Source organism: Oncorhynchus keta, chromosome 23, assembly GCF_023373465.1.
Source record: "Oncorhynchus keta strain PuntledgeMale-10-30-2019 chromosome 23, Oket_V2, whole genome shotgun sequence".
Taxonomy (NCBI): domain Eukaryota; kingdom Metazoa; phylum Chordata; class Actinopteri; order Salmoniformes; family Salmonidae; genus Oncorhynchus; species Oncorhynchus keta.
The window spans coordinates 24013875-24030782 of record NC_068443.1 but is presented as its reverse complement, the minus strand read 5'-3'; the positions used below and the strand labels follow the sequence as shown (position 1 = coordinate 24030782).

The 16908-nt window shown below is 42.3% G+C and overlaps 1 protein-coding gene across 5 annotated transcripts in view; it reads left to right on the top strand.

Annotated features, from left to right (window-relative positions):
* The first annotated feature begins 448 nt into the window (after positions 1–448).
* Positions 449–16908, top strand: part of LOC118402028 (laminin subunit alpha-3-like) — a 112146-nt gene continuing 95686 nt past the window's right edge. For 2 of the 5 annotated variants that reach the window (XM_052476888.1, XM_052476886.1), the window contains exons 1-3: positions 453–978; positions 1071–1097; positions 1852–2004. In XM_052476888.1, coding sequence (XP_052332848.1) covers positions 715–978; positions 1071–1097; positions 1852–2004 — 444 coding nt within the window. In that variant the 5' untranslated portion in view covers positions 453–714. Of the gene's footprint in view, positions 979–1070; positions 1098–1851; positions 2005–16908 lie in introns of all 5 variants that reach the window. The other 3 variants (XM_035799846.2, XM_052476887.1, XM_052476889.1) reach the window with 2 other exon arrangements.

The window sequence follows — 16908 nt, the reverse complement described above, 5'->3', positions numbered from 1 at the left end:
TAGCTGACACACTCCTTTTTGCAGACATATTTTAAACTTAATTCGGAGGAGATATTTGAGTGTTTGGAAAACATGGTCGCATTAAAACCTGAGGGGAGATTTTACCATAATTATGTTACCAAAGTTTTCATGTTCAAAGTTCTTCCACTAAATTTGTTTTGTACATTTTTAAGTATAAGTTGTTACAAGAAGTCATTGTGCATAGAATTGTATGGTTTGTTAAACTTTGAAATCAAGGTTTTGTGTTTGGTAAACATTTTAAAGTAAAAAAACGGAGTCAACGCATAATTCCATTATCGTGGAATTGTCCTCTAAAATGTCTACTCTGAATTAGGCATACGAATTCTTTTCATTTTGGCTGTGATTCAGTGCTGACATTTCTAGAGACCTTTGGACCGAAGTAGTCACTGTTGACACCTGATACGGCTCTGGGTGGCAGCGTTTGGTCAGGGAGAAACGTGAACAAGCTCTTTTTCACGAAGAAACATGTTGTCGAAGGGGATCACAGAGGCAACAGCAGCAGAGCAACAAGTCTAACTTTCACTTCAAGAGCCGCACACTGGACGCACGAGTCGTTCCATTGCCAGGATCAAAGGATCCGCAGTGTTTCATGCGTGGAGAGTGCATATTATTCCATTATGATCTAGAAAACATGAACTTGAACTGCGAGTTACTATTTGAATTCAGCATCTACAGGGATTGTTGAGGTGGAACATGGAGAGGGGGATGAAGGGAGCTCGTCCCGCCGCTTTATTATGTACTTTTACGCTCTTGCTTTGGGGGGACGTTTACGCGCAAGTGTCTTTTAACGAAATAACGGGGTTTAGTTTGAGTCCTCCTTACTTCAACCTCGCGGAGGGGTCACGGATCTCCGCCACCGCAACGTGCGGTCAAGATGAAACGGGGAGACCGAGATCTGATTTGTACTGTAAACTTGTCGGAGGACCTACATTCGGACTTCCTAGTCAAACCATACAGGTGAAGAGTGAACAAAATTGACAGTTTTATGATTGTGGTTTCATTTTGAAACGTTAATATTGTTGACAACTTTTCTGCCTTTGCTTTTTCAGACAGCTAATAATGTTTACAGTTCAAATGTAAGTTGCAAGTATGCAAGAAATTGGCATGATGAGTGCGTGTGTAAAATACTAAATATTAATGCGCATGTGTTAATAGAGTTGTTCTGAACATGAAGTGAATGGAAAGCCTACCAACAGAGAAACAACAATCCATAAAATCGTATTTGTATTATCCAATCGAATTGGAATCAAGTTGGTTCCTTGCAAACTAGTGATTTTCTTATGATTTTGCCTTCCATACATATATTCCCATGTGAAATACCATATTTAGTTACACTGTTATTACAGTTGAACCAATGCTCCTTGCTTCCTTTCTCTTGCGCCCAGGCTCCAGAATGAGTCACTATAGCACTATGGGAAACATGGCAATTCTGCCTGCTCTAACCAAGTTTACACCATTGTGTTTAACTCCCGAGGTCTCTAAAGCGAATGCCCTCTTAATAAACTTGCCCCTTCAGGAGTTTGAATACCTTTGGGACACTTAAGGCCCAGGGGCTTTAGAACCTACACAAACAAGGCCTATATATAGCTTTTTACCATTATTGTATAGAAAGACTGTTACAGTCATTTCAGATATCATTTTTACCGTTGTTCACACTATGCATGTGATTACTTGCACTGTCTGCAAAGTGTTTGTCTATGTTTGCATGTTTTGTATTTTATGTACGTTGTGACTGGCCTATTCATGGACTTGAATACATCTGGACTCTTTATATGTTTTTATGTGTTTTGGGCTCAGAGTAACACCATTTAATTTGCCCTTTCCCTGCAGGGACAGTATTGTGACCGATGCAACTCCAACGAGCCTAACAAGGCCCACCCGGTGAGCAACGCAATCGATGGCACCGAGCGCTGGTGGCAGAGCCCACCTCTCTCCCGTGGACCCATGTACAATGAGGTTAATGTCACCTTGGACCTTGGACAGGTGAGTGAGAAACCCTGGTGGTCTTACATTGGTTCCTACTCAGCCAAGTGCTCTACCTTCACGGTAGCTGTTGATTGATTGACAACGTTGACAACGTTACCATGGTGAGAGTATGAAATGTGACAGTGGGATGTCATGGGGTGAATAGAGACAAGGTTTTCCCTTTCTCAGCTAATTCGAGGTGCATTATGTCATTGGTGTGAGGTGGCAACCTGCCTTCAGTGATGTAGACAGACATCACACTACCTAGTGGTCATCTTAAAGAGGGACTGAGAGGATGAATGGCAATGAGTGGGAAGTTAGTTTTTCGGCTTCTTCATTGCACTGTTCAGTGTTTGAGTTGAGAGTTGAGTTGAGTTCAGAGTTGATTCTAGCCATCGTCGACATGAGTGTGTGGAGATCATTTGCTGAATGCTGATGTGAAGCAGATTGGCTGTGTGCAATGTTCACTCAAATTTTTCTGGGCACTGAGCAAATTTCAGGTCTGCGCTGCGCAAACTTGAACATTGTGAAAATTCTGTGCAACTTCCAGCACGCATTTACTGTGAACACTGAGGCTGTGCCCGCTTTAAGTTATAGTTTTAACATTGGCCAAGTAGGCTACTCTTGTTTTCAGTTGAGGCTGGTGGGAGGAGCTATAGGAGGACAGGCTCATTGTAATAGCTAGAATGGAATAAATGGAATGGTATCAAACCACATGTTTGACTCCATTCAATTTATTCCATTCTAGCTATTATAATGAGCCTGTCCTCCTATAGCTCCTCCCACCAGCCTCCACTGGTGAGTATTTGATTATAATGAAGGCCTACCAGAGTAGCCTACCATCAAAAACAATAGAGAAAATGCATTCCATGACATTTGAACATGGAAATAACTATTCTATCATTCAGCCTACAATAGCAGACAATATGTGGTGTTCAATGTAGGCCTACATTTCTTTTTTTAAATATGCAGGGCTTGACATTAACCTGGCTATCCACTTGACCTTCAGACAAGGAGGTGACTGAAAATGTTGTTGTGTTGTTTTGATGAAAGAAACCACATTACAAAATAAAATGCATTATTATTCTCATACCATTCTTACAGAGAATCTGACAAATTATGCTACCCTCAGCCTATTGGCTACTTAGCTTATTCAAGCAAGTCTCTAAATACAGCACTGCCTCTTTAAAGGAAAAAAAGCTTTTCACCTGACTTGCTTTTCAAAGATGTCTGGAAATGTACACATTTTATTCTCTTGTAGGAAGCAAACACTTCCCTATTGCTGACTACAAATGATCTAGCCTAGTGGTTAGAGCGTTGGACTAGTAACTAGAAGGTTGCAAGTTCAATCTCCCGAGCTGACAAGGTACAAATCTGTCGTTCTGCCCCTTAACAGGCAGTTAACCCACTGTTCCTAGGCCATCATTGAAAATAAGAAGTTGTTCTTAACTGACTTGCCTAGTTAAATAAAGGTAAAATAAATAAAAATATAACTGGGCTAACAACTCACTAACTAGCAAATTATATGAACAAAATGTGCACATGTGGCTACATGCAGCTCTAGCTTTAATCTCAAAACAAGCGCATCTACTCACGACAGCTCATGTTGTAAACACAGTCCAGTTCAATGTAAATGGCACAGATCCATATATGGCAATGATCTATTTGCAAATAGGCCTACTGCAGCTTTGATTGGTTATTCCGCACCGTCTGTGTAGAGTACGGGCTGAGTTGTGCATGTCACTGCAATAGAATCCTACTCCGATCCATTATGCCTACAACAAAATATCTTGCATCATTTGTTTTGTTTTGGTATGTTGGATTGAAAGCTAACATTGCATTTAATCGATCACAATTGCCACAATAAAGGGAAATGTTGATAGTGTTAACAGGGAAAACTCAGGGAAAACTGAGGTCACCAAACTTTTCTGAGTCATGATCACTTTCTGAGTCAAAATGCAACCCGAGATCTACCTTTTTTTTTTACCATGACTTAAAAAAACGTACGCCTATGCAACATTAACCAAATAAAACAGTACTGTAGCAATGAGGTTTGTGCAGTAAGCTAATAGGCCGAATACATTATCACCGCATATTAGCTTTGCTGGAAGATGCCCTGCCAATGCATTGTTGTTCGGACCATTTAAAAGAAAATGATGTATTTTATTTTCAATAAGGTAGGCTATATGATCACACCGGTAATAGATCTGTTGTTGTATTACTTGTGAGGCACAACTGAGTGAGCATACATTTAAATAATTTATATTTTAGTGGGCTGATGATGCCTGCATCTGGTGGTCAGTCTCAGCGGAGGGAGAGAGCAGCAGACTGAGGGTACACTGACACTGACACTGAACAAAAATGTACACCGTCTTCCAGCTGATGGCGGAACTTGAGTCTCATTGCATTATTTCTGCCTCATGCACAAATTCATGTTACTCCTTTGAACAAAGAAAGTGAGATATTCCTTGATATTAAAAAATACCCAAGCCGCTGATTATACAACAACGAAAGAACATCCATACATTTTCCTACTCATTCATTACTGCTGCAGTGCTTGTTGTAGCGCTGAGTGGAAATAGGAATATCGCGCATTTTATGGCTTATAAAAGTGTTGACAGTGCTGAGTAGGAATTTAAACATGAACTCACTCATAAAAACAGCAGCTCTTTGCTGTATTCGTTGACATACTCTCTCTAGTCATGGTTTTAAACGTTTTGAAATCTCACAGTATCAACTTTGCTGTAGCTTTCTTTTATGCCTGCTACATTACTGCAGACACATTATTCTGAGACATCCAATTGGCCAGTGATAGGCCTATAGTGGATTTGATTTTCTCTCTAGGCCTGCCAGGAAGGCAGAGTTTGTACCTTCAGACACATGCAATGGTTCAACATGGCAACAGTTCACCTACCCGGAACAAGGCTTTATAATTTATCATTAGTTTTTTTGCACAAATGTTTGGCGATCGACTAGGAATGCCTTGGAGATCGATAAGTCGATCACTATTGTCCGGTTGGTGACCACAGGTCTAGAAAGTGGAGTGAAGTTCAATCTTGCGCTTCTCTCCATGGGCTGTTATTTCTTCTGTGTGGCAGTCCTGAGGAAGTGGTGCAGCCGTCTCGGGCTACTGCGCACCCACGCATGCGTGCAGTTTAGAGGGAACATTGGCTGTGTGTATGTGTGAATGCATTTGGGATTGCGATTGACTCTCCGCATACAGTCAATGGTGGGTTATCTTCTGTCAGTCTGCTTATGCTTTAAGTTACAAGTGTACGTAAACCTGTCTGAGAAAGACGGGCAGCTGTAGTCATGTGAGTGATGTCCCACAGCTGGCTGCGTGCCAGGAAGCAGACTCGGATCATGCTCCTGTGGCTGGAGGATGGGTAACCATTAGGACCTGTGGCTGCAGCAGGAGTTTGGCTCACAGCCCATGAAATTGCACCTTACGCTCAATTGTCCACGGTGAGGGGGAAAAGGGAGAAATTGTGTCCAGGGATTAGGGATCAGGGGGATTTTAAAGTCTGATCTGGGGGAGTAGGTCTGGGTTGGGTGGGTGGAGTGGGTTCAGGGCTGGACCTGTTTTGATTTGGAAACAGGTTTTGTCTGCGGTTAAGGGGTGGGAACCAAATGGAGACACTTATAAAGTAAATCTTCCTAAAAGTGAGTACCACACTTCATCCATGTTCCCCAGGAGCACTGTGGGAAGAGAATGGGTAGCAGTGGCGAATTCTTCCATATCTGTTTTTAGCTGGGCTGAGCTGAGTTGTGCGGAGCAGCGGGGCTTGAGAGAGGCTAAATATAGTGCCCGCATGGCTTGAAAAAGCGAGGGACGTCTGCGTTTAAGATGTGGTAATGCTCAGTTTATTTGGGAGCGGGGAAAGTGGCATTACTGCATTAAGGCGTGCTATAAAGGGCACAGGGATGAAGTATTCTCAGAAACTACCAACCACACGGCTCCCCCTCCCCATTTGTCCCGCCCAAACAGCAACTGACTGATTCCTCACGAAGCCTGGACAAAACAAAACGACCATGCTTTTTGGTATTTAAAAAAATATATAAACATGCATATTGAAAATAAACAATTTTTGATTTGGCAAATTTGGCAATTAATTGTTGAATATACTATACTCTACAGTTCCAGAGTGGGATCTCTGCTAGCTTAAAAGTTATCGCCCATTCTATACAGAGAAATTGGCGTAGTAGGCAATGTAACCAATAACAGCCCTCCTTTTTATTTTTATTGTTTTTTATTTTTACCTTTATTTTTAACCAGGCAAGTCAGTTAAGAACACATTCTTATTTTCAATGACGGCCTGGGAACAGTGGGTTAACTGCCTGTTCAGGGGCAGAACGACAGATTCTGGGGTTTGAACTCGCAACCTTCCGGGTACTAGTCCAACGCTCTAACCACTAGGCTACGCTGCCGCCCCTTTTACTTGTATCATTGCACATCCTGCAAATTAGCATTGATTTAGTTGGAAATTGGATCATATCTCTAAAAGTAGCAAAGATCCCACTTTGAAACTTTGATATGTCCATAGAGAATATTATTTTCAACTATTTTTTTCTTTGTAGCACCTACATATTAAACATTATGGAGTCTTAAAGGAGGTCTGTCATAAATATTCCAACTTTAATTATTTCTCAATTATTCTTTAAGATATGTTAACAACCTTCCAAAGGACCAATCCATGGATTACATCTTTTTTTTGTCCATGAGGAGTCACTCAACTGTGATCCAGTGAGGCTTCAGACCAAGCTCACCTGGCCCCTCCCTCCTTATGTCATCCATTTGTTTTTAGCTTCCACTAAGTCTTTTGTCAATGCCAAGAATGTATTTATGAGGCTGTGTGTGCTGAGATTCAATCTGCTTTCATTAAAAAGCTTGCAGCTTTAAAACAGCTGGTTTTATTGGAGTGTTGCCTTCCAAGGTTATCATTTCACAAATTAGAGCAGACTGATTTGGCAGCATTGACCTGAGACTTATCAATTCAATGCGAGGCAAACAAAAAAACTAGATTGGCTGCCAATCTATGCTAATTTGTTAAACTGCATAGATATTATGTTCTTCACAAAATCATCCCACCTAAATATTGAAACAGCTGAAAACTGAAAAACAAAGTTAAAGCAGTATTCTTCCATGATAATTGTTAAATACTGTATCCCATAGAATAATTACGTTTGGTAAAGTTGTACAGAGTTATTTTGTGGTTATTAACTCTGGGTATGCATGCTTGTGTAGGCCATGTGATCAGAGGTGTATGTAGATAAGGAAAGGTGTTCTCGATGCCTCTGAAAGAATTCAGTCAACCACACTTCCATGTGCTTTCAGCACAGATGTCTGTCAAATAGTGTTGGTTCCTTATAACCCTTTGATGATTTTACAGTCATAATAAAGCATTTGTCAAAATAAGTGAATGTACCTCCAAGAAACAGAAAGATAAAGAATGTCAAGTTTATTTCAGACTAACTTGCCAGATCCCTTTCGCCCTTCTGCTCAGGTTTATTTAATGCTTGGATAGAATTGATCAGATTTATGTTGCCTGATAGAAGCAGTTCAAAGCCTTTGTCGACTCAGTTAAGGCACGGGACATATGATGTGGTCACTGATATTTGTAAGGGCTGGATCCAGTTAAATGAATGGTCTTTGTGGTCTCTTCCAAGACTAACACAGGTGCTTGCTCCCTCCTTCCCTCCCTTTGCCAGTCTTACCTCCATCTCTCCAAGCGGATAAATTAGATAATGGCACCGTCATTGTTTATGTCAAACCAACCAAGTTCAAAGGGAAGCCGGGTGGTTTTTGACGTGGCCATTTCTGACGGTTCTGTAAAGCAGTGGCATGTTTGAAGCAGCACCAATCTGTCAAGGGCTGATTCCAGCTAAGCTTTTGTGGAATGTTGAATGATATAATAATAGCACAGAAAGGTGAACCCATTTCCTTTGTGGATTAACATGGTCATACGTTTGAAGTTTTTAGAAAAGGAAAGAGTCCGAATTGGCCTGGAACTTTGTATTAGACAAAATACAGTATGTCTTTTGTATTTACTTGCTATAAATCTTGTAGTCAGTCAGTCAGTGTGAAAGAGTACAACTCCCTTGGTTGTAGCTCCTTGTGCAAATCAACCCAACCACACCACTGGATTATGTTGACTGAGGCGAACAGCTCTCACACTTAAGTAGCCGCCTGCCTGTGTTATCTTGTGGGCTTTTGACCTGTGACCCGTGACAAAGCCTGCCATAAATCAGGAGGTGACTTTCAACTCCCTCCTACTATGGGCAGATCCTGGGTGTAGGGGCGCTTCTTGATTTGTGTACTCTACAGTAACTGGATCTGGTGGAGGGTATTGCCTTAGTCAGTTTGTCTTCAGGGCATTGGAGCAGCTCACCCAGAAAGACAGTCAACATGTTGATTAGAGCCTTCTGCTGTGAGTTTCATGATGCAGTAGATTTGACCCAATACATCTAATTCAACATCTTGTTCATTTTTTATTGACTTAACGGAGGCACATTTTCTTAATTACAATATAAATTCAAACTCTTCAAAACCACATATGTCCTCCACAAACGAACACAATGAAATCCTCTCCACAAAACAGCCTGTCTACCTGTACAGCGAGACTTGCCCTCCCTTGTTAAAACTATTTACAGGGTGTTGTGGCGACTCTTTGTTCTAGTGAACATTGGCACCACGGATGGATCGGCCCCACAGCCGCCCATGCAGTTTTTTCTGGGGAATGTATTTTAGGAGCCCTGACCACATGTGCTTATCTGCCTGAGTGCCCAGGACCATGTGAGACAGAGATGCCTGGGCTTACTGCTGTCTGTCATACCACGTTACTGAAAGGCCTCTGATTGGTGGGCGCTATCCCATTGAATGGACACTAATTGGTTTGTGTGAAGCTCTGATTGAACCCTGATTGGTTGCTATTTCAGGGGGTTAGGATTTGTTTGTGTGAGATTTGGTATTTGTCATATATGAACAACACTGATGTGAGGTGGGCTGCGATTGGCTAGGTGTGAGGTACTCATGGTTCTGAATGGTGAGCGTAGGTATCTGATTGGAGAGTGTCTCTGATAAGTAAGAGTTTGTTCTGATAGGTGGGTTTTGATGCTGTACTTGTTCTCTACTCTGTAGGGTTTGGTAATGAGTGTGTGGTACTTATTGCTGGATGGCTGAGTAACTTGATGGTAAGATAAGAAAGTACTATATCAGGATATATATATTTCCAGTAGGGAGAACAACTATTTCACTGCCGATTTTGCACATTATCAAATACTCCCCACTGTATATAGTTTAGGATGACCGCATTTCTGATGCTTGCTGGTAGTGGTTAATTTATTGTAAGTTATGAAGACTTCCTGTCGAACTTAATCCACTCTCTATATTTCCAGACCCTGCTGCCTCCCACTGAAGTTTTGTCTGATTGTTTTATACCCACAGGAATCAGAAACTGGAATCGATGTAGGCTGATGTAGGCTGTATTGTGTGACATCTGTGCTGTTTTCACAAAGGGTTGGTTCTTTTCAAGGCTTCTCTGAAAGTGATCTGCCCTTTTCTTTACAGTGGGTAAATGGATTGAGGAGGTGCAGTGAATTGGGCAGACTGTGTGGAAAAGACCCTCCTGTCTGCCTCCCCGTCTTCACACACACACACACACACACACACACACACACACACACACACACACACACACACACACACACACACACACACACACACACACACACACACACACACACACACACACACACACACACACACACACACACACAGCTTCATACAGAATTCTTCATCCCCACCCCACCCTGAATACCTACCCACCTTCCATGATAGCTGCATATGATGGAATAAAATATGATTCCCTGTGTGTCTGGTTCTGTGTTTGAGTATTCATGGTGCAAATGCCTTCTAATGCGATGCAGTAGCAAACAGCTAATGCTAACAGTCAAAATGATACATAGACAGTGATCAAATGGATTGTTCAGAGGATTGTGTTATAGCAGATATATAGGTATGTGTAGTGTGATGTTGTTGCAACAGCAGCCTGCAATATTAACTGTATATGTGTTTGTTGTGTTGCTAAGGTGAGCGTACAGGGCTGAGTTGAGCAGGGTTTTGTTCTCTCACTAACCGCTCCTACAGTCTATTTCCCTGACAGCCTTGGTACTGACTCAACATGCATATATCAGCAGCATAACTTCACAATTAGGCCCTGGAAAGAACCAGGTGCTTATCAAACCACAGAATACTTTTAGGCGCAAGTACTCCATCATACATGGAATGGAATCAGAACGTAGATCATAAAAAGCAATAATCAAAATAATCAAAAACATATTTGGAATGGAATAACTTGTGTTACCACTTACGGCATGTTACCAATTTTGTTCAAATACAGTGTCATCATTATTTGGTTCTTAACAAAATCTTAAATTGAATATCCTTTCCTTATGTTGGTGGTGGTAATATTGATGATACATTGTCTAAATAGGCTTCCAATATAATTCCTATACCTTTGTCAGTGTTTACTGTATAGCTGGCATAGTCTAACTCTTGGGACACATGTTTGGCTCCCTAGCTGTTGCTGTGGTGATGATGGAGGTGATGTAAGTAGCTGTGTTTAGCTGGTGGGCTCTGCTCTGCTCCGCTCTGTGGTGGGCGCCATGCCAGCTGCAGTCGGGTGTCTGTTGAACATATTTACAGCCCCGCTCCCTGGGCTCGGCCTTGCAGGCAGCCCACACAGTCTGGTTAGCAACCTCACCCTGGCTTCATGTCTGGATCACATTGTTGGACAGGAATGCCACTACCTCCTAAACCTGGAGCTCCATTGTGGAAAAGCAGAATGGGTTTATCTTAACCCACCTTTTCAAGGTCCGTGGAGGCGATATACATAGTGTTACATAGAAATGCTTATCAGAGGTTGTAGACCTACTGATACAGTCATTGACGCAGGTGTGGGCAAAGATTTTTACGATATGTATTTTTGATACACGATCACTGATGCGTCCTGTTTGTTCTAATTTAGATCGGTTGTTATAGTTTTATTGTGGTGCTGGTTACAAACACAATATGTTGTAATCAGGTGTTTAAATGTAATCCATTTACTAAATGTGAACTCTGAACAAGCCATTATAATGGGTAAGCCACCAACACAATCATACCTACTGAACAAACATACAGGAAACATTCTCAGTCAATTGCAGAGCAGCAGCTGTACCTTTTACAATAGGTTCCTTGCTTGTATAAACTTGCATTCATCACATTTTCACAGTGCATACAATTACCTCTTGTGACTATCTTTGGGCCAAGCCCACATGTTTGGAGAGACTATTTTGAGTATATAGCTTTAAAAAGGATCATTGAGTCCCTGGAAAGAGGTGGAATGTATGCCCACCATGGAGACAGAGAGAAATACCCCCATGACCCACCCCCCTCGCCACTATCACCACCTGTTCCACTTCAGACAAACAGTTGTAGATTGCATTGTTTCAATCCAGACTAAAGCCCCATTGCGCTGCAACTGTCTGTCTGTCTGTCTGGCAGGCTGGCAGGCTGGCAGGCAGGGCCTGATCTGCTCCAACAGAAGGCGATGGCTCCTAGCTCTGCCGTGGTGCATTCCTCTGCCCTAACATCAGACACAAAGAGATCTCTGTCAGATAGATTCTACTGTATCTGTTAGGCTTTTGCTTTTTAAAGTAGCCCTCCTGAACCCTCCTGGCTGACTGGCTCCTTCCTGCCTAAGACTTGGAGATGATTTGTTTCTGGGCTGCAATTGAACAGCTGTCTGTCCTACATTTTTAGAATAACAAGCACATGTAATGACAAACAATGTTATCTAGAGACCATAGACAGTAGGATTTCAACTCTATTAGTTCATTTAATTGAACTTCTTTAAACCCAGTAATAGACCTATTGGCAGCAGACATCGTAGTAGGTGGTGTCTTAATGTAACAATCTCACAGAGTACTCAGTATTAAATTAATGAAAGACTATATCAACCCAGTTCATTGAGTTCATTTGATCAACATGGTTAGATTACAGTATGATTGGACAGGTCCACAAGGCAGACATGGCATTAAGTCATAAAGTCACGCAACCAGCCTATTTTCCATAGGCTCTAATACTGTATTAGTTTCTAAGTGTAGACTATTTGTTCAGTGGGAGTATAACCCTGACTGCCAGGCTCCGTTACCTGAAGCACAGGCATGTGTGAAGTCGGGGCAGGAATTCTGCATGGAGCCAACAACACGGCAGTTGTCCGTCATTATACATTTGTTAATGTCCTATAATTCAGTCAATATTTTTTTCTCTCAATTAAACATTGAGTATCTCACTCCATTATGCGGCTGTGTTACATTTATCAGAACTGTATTTTTTTGGTGAGAAGGTGAGACCACTCAGTAAACATGCAGTGAGAGGAAAGTGAGAACACTAGGGTGTGATTAGGCTTGGCCGGTATCCAGATGTTCATATGGTCATTCCCTCCTTCATACCCTCCTCGGGATTTACGCTATTAACGGCATGGCTCATGAGTGGGCGCTTAAAATGCAAGGAAAGCCCATTGGACCTCTGTTACACAAACTAACAATCACATAGACGCTGTTAGCTAAATGCTAACAAGCGAAAACGAACATAAACTAATTGTGAAGACAGGCAAATCCAGCTCATAAAGTTACACAAGCATAGCTAGTAGCTACTGAATGTCATTTTCGGTGAGTGGACATTAACAAGTAAAAGTGAATGAGAGAATACAAGTGTAACTTCATCATCTCGTGTGCACCACACAATAGAGACTCGCTGATAGATATAGACAGCTATGGACTCACCAGCTCCCGACGTCTGCTATGTACAAACAAACACGTGACAGGCTCAACTGTTCTGGGGAACTACGATAAGCTTCATATTGTAAAATAATGTGACAGGTGAAATGAAGAACGCAATCTGCTTCATCTCCTAATGTATTGCCCAAGTTGACTGCCGGAATTAACTTAAAAAGCTACAAATATTCACATTTATTGAAAAACTTCAAATAAATAGTTTTGATGGTATTGACGTGGTTGAAAAACCATCCTGTGTCTTTTTCCAAATACCCTAGTATTTGGAAATGGCATTTACGGTATACCGCCCAAGCCTAGGTAGGCATGATGGTGCAAACACTCAGTAAACATGCAGTGAGAGGAAGGCGACAACACTGGGGAGTGATGGTGAGAACGGTGTAATGGTGGGAGGTTGCTGAGGCCTCTGCCTGCTCTATTCTCTGGGGTGATAACTGGAGTTTAGATGAGAGATCTGGACACTTAACGCCCTGTGTATATGGCTTGTTTATAGGAGTCACCAGCAGGAATTTGGACTGGTGCTAAAAGCTGAAGGAGTGAGATGTGACAGCTCAACCTTTTTGACCCTCCACACCCACCGTCCTCCATAGATATGACTAACACTCCTGTTCCTGTGGCCCAGGCCTTTAGATTTAGGGTGGAGATCACTTCAAGTGTTATGATGAATAAGACCAATATCCCAGTTCATGTTGAGTTTTATTGTTCACAGGGCTTGTCTATTCAATTCTGCTTCATGTCTTTGCAGCACATACCAGGAGTCTGGACCGGTACTGTTATCATGTCACCAAGATATTTCAGGCTGTTCCAAACAGAAAGTGCTGGATAGCAGTCAAGTATGAATATTTAGACTGGCAGGACGGGGGGATGGAACAGAGCCCTGAGACAGAAAAGAACAGAGCACTGCCAGGCCAGGCCATTCTCTCTCTCTTGTTCTCTCGCTCTCTCTCTTGTCTGCCAGGAGACAGTTGTATTCTTCTGACAGGCTGTCTCTAAGCCTTTTCTCAGTCATTATTTTTTACTCTATGGATTATACACTCTGTCTTTTCGTATTTTATTGTTTTATTAAAAGGGAGAGAGAGACAGAGGGAAAATACTTGTTTAAAGAAGGCCAGTGGGGCCAGGATTCGATCCCACACAGGTAGCACAGGTAGGGGCACATATTGTGTACTGTATGTGTGTTTGAGGCAGCAGCCTCAGCCGCTAGACCTAACTCTTGTTCTGTCTTTCTGAAGGGTTGGTTTCTTGTGAGGTTGTGAGGTTGAGTCATCATGGTTTAAACCCCAATCAGGGTTTGGCTCAATTGAATTGAGAATGCCTCAAATTCCAATTCTTGAATTTGAATTGAAGTAGTAAACAGGATACAGAATTGCAATTTGAATTTGAATTCAGTGAAATTGTATTTTATATTTGGTGTAGTCTATACAAATATTTTGTAGATAAAACATCAAACATGTTGTTATATACAGTACCAGTCAAAAGTTTGGACACACCTACTCTACTCATTCAAGGGTTTTTCTTTATTTTTACTATTTTCTACATTTTGTAATAATAGTGAAGACATCAAAACTATGAAATAACACTTATGGAATCATGTAGTAATCAAAAAAGTGATAAACAAATCAAAATATATTTTATAATTTATTCAAAATAGCCACTCTTTTTTTCTTGATGACAGCTTTGCACACTCTTGGCATTCTCTCAACCAGCTTCATGATGTAGTCACCTGGAATGCAATTTTCAAATAACAGGTGTGTCTTGTTAAAAGTTAATTTGTGGAATTCAAATCAAATTCTATTTGTCACATACATATGGTTAGCAGATGTTAATGTGAGTGTAACGAAATGCTTGTGCTTCTAGTTCTGACCATGCAGTAATATCTAACAAGTAACTTAACAATTTCACAACAACTACCTTATACACACAAGTGTAAAGGAATAAATAAGAATATGTACATAAAAATATATGGATGAGCAATGGCCGAACGGCATAGGCAAGATGCAGTAGATGGTATAGAGTACAGTATACACATACTGTATGAGAAGAGTAATGTAGGGGATGTAAACATTATATAAAGTGGCATTGTTTAAAGTGGTGAGTGATACATGTATTACATCCAATTTTTAATTATTAAAGTGGCTAGAGATTTGAGTCAGTATGTTGGCAGCAGCCACTCAATGTTAGTGATGGCTGTTTAACAGTCTGATTGCCTTGATATAGAAGCTGTTTTTCAGTCTCTTGGTCCCCGCTTTGATGCACCTGTACTGACCTCGCCTTCTGGATGATAGCGGGGTGAACAGGCAGTGGCACGGGTGGTTGTTGTCCTTGATGATCTTTTTGGCCTTCCTGTGATATCGGGTGGTGTAGGTGTCCTGGAGGGCAGGTAGTTTGCCCCGGGTGATGCGTTGTGCAGACCTCACTACCCTCTAGAGAGCCTTATGGTTCTGGGCGGAGCAGTTGCCGTACCAGGCGATGATCCAGCCCAACAGGATGCTCTCGATTGTGCAGCTGTAAAAGTTTGTGTGTGTTTTTGGTGACAAGCCGTATTTATTCAGCCTCCTGAGGTTGCTGCGCCTTCTTCACCATGCTGTCTGTGTGGGTGGACGCCGAGGGACTTTCCATCTTCTCCACTACTGTCTTGTCGATGTGGATAGGGGGCTGCTCCCTCTGCTGTTCCCTGAAGTCCACAATCATCTCCTTTGTTTTGTTGACATTGAGTGTGAGATTATTTTCCTGACACCACACTCCGAGGGCCCTCACCTCCTCCCTGTAGGCAATCTCATCGTTGTTGGTAATATATTCGACCACTGTAGTGTCGCCTGTAAACTTGATGATTGAGTTGGAGACGTGCATGGCCACAGGAAGTACAGGAGAGGGCTGAGAAAGCACCCTTGTGGGGTCCCAGTGTTGACGATCAGCGGGGTGGAGATGTTGTTTCCTACCCTCACCATCTGGGGGCGGCCCGTCAGGAAGTCCAGGACCCAGTTGCACAGGGCGGGGCCGAGACCCAGGGTCTTGAGCTTAATGACGAGTTTGGAGGGTACTATGGTGTTAAATGCTGAGCTGTAGTTGATGAACAGCATTCTTACATAGGTATTGCTCTTGTCCAGATGGGTTAGGGCAGTGTTCAGTGTGATTACATCATCTGTGGACCTATTGGGGCGGTAAGCAAATTGGAGTGGGTCTAGGGTGTCAGGTAGGGTGGAAGTGCTATGGTCATTGACTAGTCTCTTAAAGCACTTCATGATGACGGAAGTGAGTGCTACAGGGCGATAGTCGTTTAGCTCAGTTACCTTAGCTCTCTTGGGAACAGGAACAATGGTGGCCCTCTTGAAGCATGTGGGAACAGCAGACTGGGATAGGGATTGATTGAATATGTCCGTAAACACACCAGCCAGCTGGTCTGCGCATGCTTTGAGGACACAGCTAGGGATGCCGTCTGAGCCGGCAGCCCTGCGAGGGTTAACACGTTTAAATGTTTTACTCACGTTGCTGCAGTGAAGGAGAAGCCGCAGGTTTTGGTAGCGGGCCGTGTCGGTAGCACTGTATTATTCTCAAAGTGAGAAAATAAGTTGTTTAGTTTGTCTGGGAGCAAAACACCGTGGTCCGCGACTGGCCTGGTTTTCTTTTTGTAGTCCGTGATTGACTGTAGATCCTGCCACATACCTCTTGTGTCTGAGTCGTTGAATTGCGACTCTACTTTGTCTCTATACTGATGCTTAGCTTGTTTGATTGCCTTGCGGAGGGAATAGCTACATTGTTTGTATTCGGTCATGTTTCTGGTCGCCTTGCCCTGATTAAAAGCAGTGGTTCACGCTTTCAGTTTTGCGCGAATGCTGCCATCAATCCACGATTTCTGGTTGGGGAAGGTTTTGATAGTCGCTGTGGAGGTTTTGATAGTCGCCAATTCTTTCTTTGGCCGCATCTCCTTCCAGTTCTCTGCTGCCAATGACTGGAACGAACTACAAAAATCTCTGAAACTGGAAACACTTATCTCCCTCACTAGCTTCAAGCACCAACTGTCAGAGCAGCTCACAGATTACTGCACCTGTACATAGCCCACCTATAATCTAGCCCAAACAGCTACCT